The sequence below is a fragment of the Carex rostrata genome, chromosome 11 (assembly GCF_964058835.1).
Source record: "Carex rostrata chromosome 11, lpCarRost1.2, whole genome shotgun sequence".
NCBI lineage: Eukaryota > Viridiplantae > Streptophyta > Magnoliopsida > Poales > Cyperaceae > Carex > Carex rostrata.
Window position 1 is genome coordinate 2,473,781 of NC_135928.1, and position 6,586 is coordinate 2,480,366.

The 6,586-nt window shown below is 37.6% G+C and overlaps 1 protein-coding gene across 1 annotated transcript; it reads right to left on the reverse strand.

Annotated features, from left to right (window-relative positions):
• Positions 1-1,957: 1,957 nt before the first annotated feature.
• LOC144561923 (uncharacterized) lies at positions 1,958-6,086 on the reverse strand. The gene is made up of 3 exons (XM_078311029.1): positions 5,817-6,086; positions 3,209-3,578; positions 1,958-2,979 (listed from the first exon to the last, which is right to left on the reverse strand). Exons 1-3 carry the CDS (start codon positions 6,084-6,086, stop codon positions 1,958-1,960), a joined length of 1,662 nt encoding a protein of 553 aa, XP_078167155.1.
• Between the last annotated feature and the right edge of the window lie 500 nt (positions 6,087-6,586).

Sequence of the window (6,586 nt, forward strand, 5' to 3'; positions counted from 1 at the left end):
ATTAATAAAACCGGTTGATCAATGATGTTCTCTCCTTCTTCTCTCTTCCTTGCTTTTCCTTGCTTTTCCTTGTTCAAAACTAGAAATTCTGCCTAAAAACCCGTCCTCAATCTGTTCTACAGGTCCCCTTTTATAACTCCTTGTAAAACCTAGAAATAACTAACTAAAAATAGAAAATTCGGGCTCTGAACCGACCTAATTGCGGGCCGCAATGAATGGAGGCAGTTAACAGACTGCGCAGAAAAATCTGGAGAGGTCACTGAGGGCCGCAATAAAAGTCCTTGCGGGTCGCAATAAAGGTCCTTGCGGGCCGCAATAAAAGTTCGGAAAATACTGTCTGGAAGCTGGCTCTGTCTGATAATGTTGCGGCCCGCAATAACTTCATTTCGGTCCGTAATAAATGTGAAAGATGCTCCAAATTTCGTGTTGACTTGCTACAGATCACCCGTTTTGCTCCGTTAAGCTCCAAACACTTGATTACCTGCAAAATAAACATAACTAGGGAAGTAACTTGAACTTTTGGACATTTCTAACCTAATCAAACCTAATTTAATCAAAACTTGGCTTAATTTACATAACAAACCCTAGGTTTCAATAGATACAATTTCGGCTTATCAAATTCCCCCAAGCTTAGTCCTTGCTTGTCCCAAGCAAGTCTAAACTTCGACTACAATTCGATCTCTATTTTAACCTCATATCAAATATACATTCTTCAATCGAAAAATTTGTATTATCTTGCCAAAAAATTTTAAAAATCTCAACATAAATTTTGTACAAATTTAAAGTGCAACCCTTGGCTAATCATGCTTCACCCCACAATTCAATTACTCTAACTTTTATTTCCTTAAAGGTTTAGAATTTGTAAACTTTGGATATCTAAATTTGTAAACTTTGGATATCTAAATTTGTTACAAAAAATGCATCTTTATTTGCTAAATTTTTTTTTAAAAATCCCCCAAACTTGAATCAAACTTAGGTTAGAAAGTCGCGGACTTCGTGTGTTGATATATGCAAAATTTTATTTTTCTTTTGTTGGTTTTATTTTATGACACTATAAATCTTTATCCTTAGAACAAAACCGGCTAGTTATAGGTAGCTAATCCATACCCAACCATTTTAATTCAAAAGTGCATTCGCATGCTCTTGGTTCAACCCTTCCATGACACGAACTCACATGTTTAGTGCAAATTCGGTCACTTTATCGGGCAAACTAGCGGAGCAAAGTGTCTATGACTCATTGCTATAAGTACATCATGTCGCCATAACATAAGCAAACAGAGTCTTTCTTGAAAATTTTCAACTTGACTATTTTTCAATATCTTTGCAAAAATATCATGAATACACATATCCTTAGGCATTAATTCACACATATGGATATCCCGATCTTTCTAAATTTGTTTTTCACAAACAAGTTGCATTTTCAAAAAAAAAAAAATTTAAATCCCTAAATTTCTAATTTCATAAACCTTTATTTCCACAAAGTTTTTCGCCAAATTATGTGGTTATTTCAAATTATTCCAAAGGTATTCCTAAAAACTCGTTAAAATTTGTATCAAAATTTCTAATATTTTTGACAATCACTCAAATTTATCAAGGGTTTTATTTTTTTGCCACCTTTTAACACAAAAAGAAAAATTAAACATGATTTTATACTTTATGCATTTTCAAACAATTAAGTCCAATTATGCAAGACTTTATTTTTCATAACCTCGTAAAACATCTTGACAAATTCGCAATTTCAAGCAATTAAGTTTAAAATCACAAATCCTATTCATGGTCAAGTAAAAAACAAGGTTATAAATCCTAAGAAATTTTTTGAAAACATGCATGCAAAGATACAATTTCTTCCCATCCCCCAAGCCTAAATTAAGCATTGTCCCCAATGCGTAAAAATAAACAAAAGTAAATAAGAAGAAACATGGACTACTCTATTGGCGGAAGGTGGTGGTGGTGCACCTTAATGCTTGTGTGGAGGATCGGGAGGACGACCTCCCCATTGCTCCGTTGTGTGTCGATTTTCTCGAGATTTGTCGGTTTTAGATTTTTCCACCGACTTCTTTTGAACAAATTCTCTATTAACCTGTGAAATTTCTATCATGCAAACTGAATTTTTGTTAGGAGGTATCAATGGCTTATGAAAATAAAATGTTTCTTTCTTCTTCCCAATGGAGAAAGAAAGCTCCCCCTCTTTGACTTTGATGTTTGCACCTGTAGTTGCTAAGAAAGCTCGACCTAAGAGAACGGCCGAATGATCATCCATTTCAATGACAACAAAATCGACAGGAATTTTAATCTTACCAATTTTGACAACCACATTTCTCAAGATACCAAGTGGAGATCGTGTCGTCCCGTCAGCAAGAGTTAGTGTCATATTGGTTGGTTCTAAATTACCCGACTCAAGTTTGTCATAAACCGATTTAGGCATGAGACTGACACTTGCCCCTAAATCACACATTGCATTTTCAATCCTAGTTGTGTCTATAGAGCAAGATATCGAGAAACTACCCGGATCTTTCATTTTAGGAGGTAAATCGGTAGAAAAGATTGCACTATATTTTTCATCTAATATCACATGTTTACTTTCCTCCATTGTGCGCTTTTTGGTCAAAATTTCTTGTTGGTCCAGTTTATTCTTCACCAACATTTGAGGAAAGGGTACAAACCTGAGTGGAGGAATATACTTAGGCGTTTCAATAGATTTTACCTTGGCCGGGTTGGAGTTACCCGGTTCTTGAGATAGATCCGATGTCGGTGTGTTTGCATTGAGGCGAGCCGAAGGCGGTTGTGTCTCTAGCATCTTTGGTCCTTGATATTCTGTGCCGCTCCTCAGGGTTATTGCATTCGCGTACTCCCTAAGGTTGATGTCCGGCTTGCTCAGTAGTGTGCCTTGTTGTTGGAAGGATGAAGATGCTTGTTGTGCAACTTGATTTTCAAGCATTTTATTTTGGGTTGCCAACATATCTACCTTTTTGGTTTTGACTTGTCATGAAAGCTTCCATCATCAATTCAAGATTAGATTTTGGTTGTGCATTAGAACCATACCCTTGGTTACCATAACCTTGATTTGGTCTATTAAAGTTTGAGTTACCTTGGTTATTTTGGTTACCTTGGGTATTTTGGTCATTTTGTCTCCACGAAAAGTTTGGGTGATTTCTCCAACCGGGGTTATAAGTATTAGAGTAAGGATTGTTATTTGGTGTAAAATTACCTTGGTTAATTGCATTAACTTCCTCAAAACTACCCTCATTACTTACACCACAATTAATTGTTAGATGGTCGGTACCACCACAAATTGAACAAGGAAGAGGAAAAGAATTGTTTACTGAATTTAGGCTCAGTTGATCAATTTTGCGATTCAAAACGGCAATTTCTGCAGCCAAGGTTTGGTTTGAATTCACCTCCTTCATTCTCCGCTGCAGGATGATCGGTGTCTCCCTAGGGTTGTGCCATTGGCTTTGGTTGAGAGCCATGTCATGTACCAATTTGTATCCGTCCACAGCCCCTTTATTCATGAGACTACCTCCAGCAGCTGCATCTAACATACCTTTGTCTTGTGGCATGAGGCTGTTGTAGAAGATCTGCAATAAATTCGACCCCTCGATACCATGATGTGGACAGCACCTCTGCAGTTCTTTGATAGGCCTAAATTATATACATATTCGATCTGATTTTTATCACGAAATAACACCAAATATCTTGTATTTTGAATATAAAGTGAATATAATACACCTTCGATCAAGTTACTGCGTTTGTTTGGTTTTAAAATGCAGAAAATGAAGAAAAACCGAAGAAAAATGCCCAGTGCGGATGCACGCTTTACGATACGGCCGCACTAAGTACTTAGCTGGATTTCTGGACGCACGCCAATTTTAAAAATGTATAATAAGCTATTTGTCAAAATCCGTGCGGACGCACGGATATCGATGCGGATGAAATCTGAACGCACAGGAAAAGTCCGAGTCTAGTGCGGATCTCGATGCAGCCGCAGTGTGGGTGGTGCAGACGCAGTGCGGATGGTACTGTAGCAGTGCGGACGCATTGTAGCAGAACGCATAACTGGAACCTGATCTTAAAATAGCCATAACTTTTGACTCGTAACTCCGATTTAGGATTGCAACCACTTTTTGGAAAGCTAGGAAGAAGATCTACAACATGAGAAACTAAAAAAAGAAATTTGGAGTCAGTTGGACGCACTAAACTCGCAGACAGCTAAAATTACACGTTTTCAACACGGTTTCTATTTTTGGCGCATCATGAACTCGTTTTTACAGCCAAATATGGACAATGCAATCCTGAAAAACAATCCAAATATAGCACCCACTAACTCCACTTCCTAGCCTCTTAATCGGGCATGGTCCTTGACTATAAAAGAGGAGGTTCATTTCCATTTAAATCAATCATCCATCCATCCATAATCATCTCTTCCCATCCATTAACTCATTCTCTCTCTCCACACATAGCGATAAATTCTGAAGTAAGGAAAGCTTTCAAGCAAGGAGAATAAGGGTTTCTTGAGCAAGAAGTCGGCAAGATTGAAGGCTTTGATCAAATAAAGGGTGTAATCATTTTTTTATTTCATTTTTTCTTACTTTGCCAACTTTTTGTAATGGATCTCTCCATGAGGGAGTAGTTCTCTCTCTAGGGGTTTAGGTCAATGCATGAACTTGTTTAATTATATATTATTCGGTTATTTGTTTTTGTTATGATTGTTTTATGGAATTTGATGTTAATTTCTGTGATTTATCATTTGTGTTAATTACATAGTTAGTACTTGGAATCGCAGTAGTCCCGTGTTGGATTCGAAAGAACCAATATTGCTAGGATGAGAGGAGAGTACCAAATTATGAATGCAAATACCCTAGGTTTGGATTAGGATCTAACCAATTTGTAATCTAAGCCGGAACTACAGAAATTAAGGTTAGGAATTTGGTGAAGAACCTAACCGTGAAGGCAAACCCTAATTAGGACATCTCAAATCGAATCGGATATTGGTATGAAGGACTTAATCGTGAAGTATCAATATTTGAGGATAGGAGAGACTAACAAGAGCTCAATGGGTCTAGGTAACTAGGGTGGGGGACTTCATCGAGAAGTTAGAGTTATCTAGGCATGTTATTAATTCACGAAAGTGACCCTTAATGATATATTAGGTTAGAAACCTCATCAAATCATACATGAACTTAAACAAATACCGAATAGATAGAGTTAGCAAGGGAATGTAGACCAAAGACCCCTAGATCTCTAAATCTTGAAAACAAATCAATTCCTTTCTTTTGCTTTTATTTACAATATTTGTTTCAAACTCATTTTGGGTATTGAACCCAACCTTAGGATTTGTTAGAACAAACCCCCCCCCCCCCAATTTACTTTTATTGCACTTTACTTTCCTTTTATTTTCTGAAATTTATTACTAAAGTTTAAACTAAGTTTTTATCATACTCCCTGTGGTTCGACACCTCAAATATTACTTTGATAGAATTGTGCACTTGCAATATAACTCAAACGCGTGTTAAAGGTTTAAAAGATACATCTTATTGTACTGAAACTTTGCGCATACGCTTTTGAGCGCATCATTCTTGAAATCTCTCCCACGCCTCGCTCATGGTTTCATCTCCTTTCTGTCGGAAATTGTGGATTTGATGGCGCAAGGAGTTTGTTTTGGATGGTGGAAATAACTTGTTGAGGAAAGCATTTGCCACCTTAGGCCAAGTATTCATGTTCTCGGGCCGTTGTCCCCTTATCCAACCTTTAGCCTTATCTGCAAGAGAAAAAGTGAAAGCCATAACTTTCAGATCTTCAAGAGAAACAGTTTGTACCTTAATTGTACTGCAGATTTCTTCAAAATTGGCTAAGTGTTGTGTGGCATCTTCGTGAGGCAGTCCGTGGAACAAGTTACGCTGCACCATGCTAACCCATGCAGGCGGAATTTGGTATTCTTCAGCATTGATAGTAGGTGCCGTATAGCCAAGGTGGATTTTCTCAGCCCTAGGTGCTGTAAAGTCTCTCAAAGGGCGGTTGGCATCGGCTGCTTCATTATTTTCTCTTTCAACAGCGGCTGTCCGCAAACGTTGAAGTTCATTAGTCATCCAATCCCGTTCTCTCTGAAGGTTTTCAAATCAAATATCTTCATTTCCGGTCGACATGTCTAACTGGCGTGGATTTAAGTGCAAGAAAGGTCCCCTTGTTGGGTATTTGTTCCTTCTCTGGTAGAAGAGATGGGTTGACCCTCGCCTAGAAAACCACTCAACCAAATCTGTGACGTTCGGGGTTGGAGGTTCCTCTGCCAGATTTCAACCTAAAAATGAGAGAGAGAGAAAACAAAAAAAAAATAAAAACAATTACTAACTAAATTACTTAGGTCTGAAATAATATTCATCGTTGTCCCCGGCAACGACGCCAAAAACTTGATGTGATTATTACAATACAAGTAATAAATCCTAATTTACCCTCAATTCGGTTGCAAGTGTACAACCTTGTCGAGTAGTACTTAGGGATCGTCTCCACAGGGACAAGTTGGAATATTAACTCTAACCTAACAATTTAATTTAGTAAAAGTGAAATAAAAAGGTTTTGTGTTTGTTCAAGT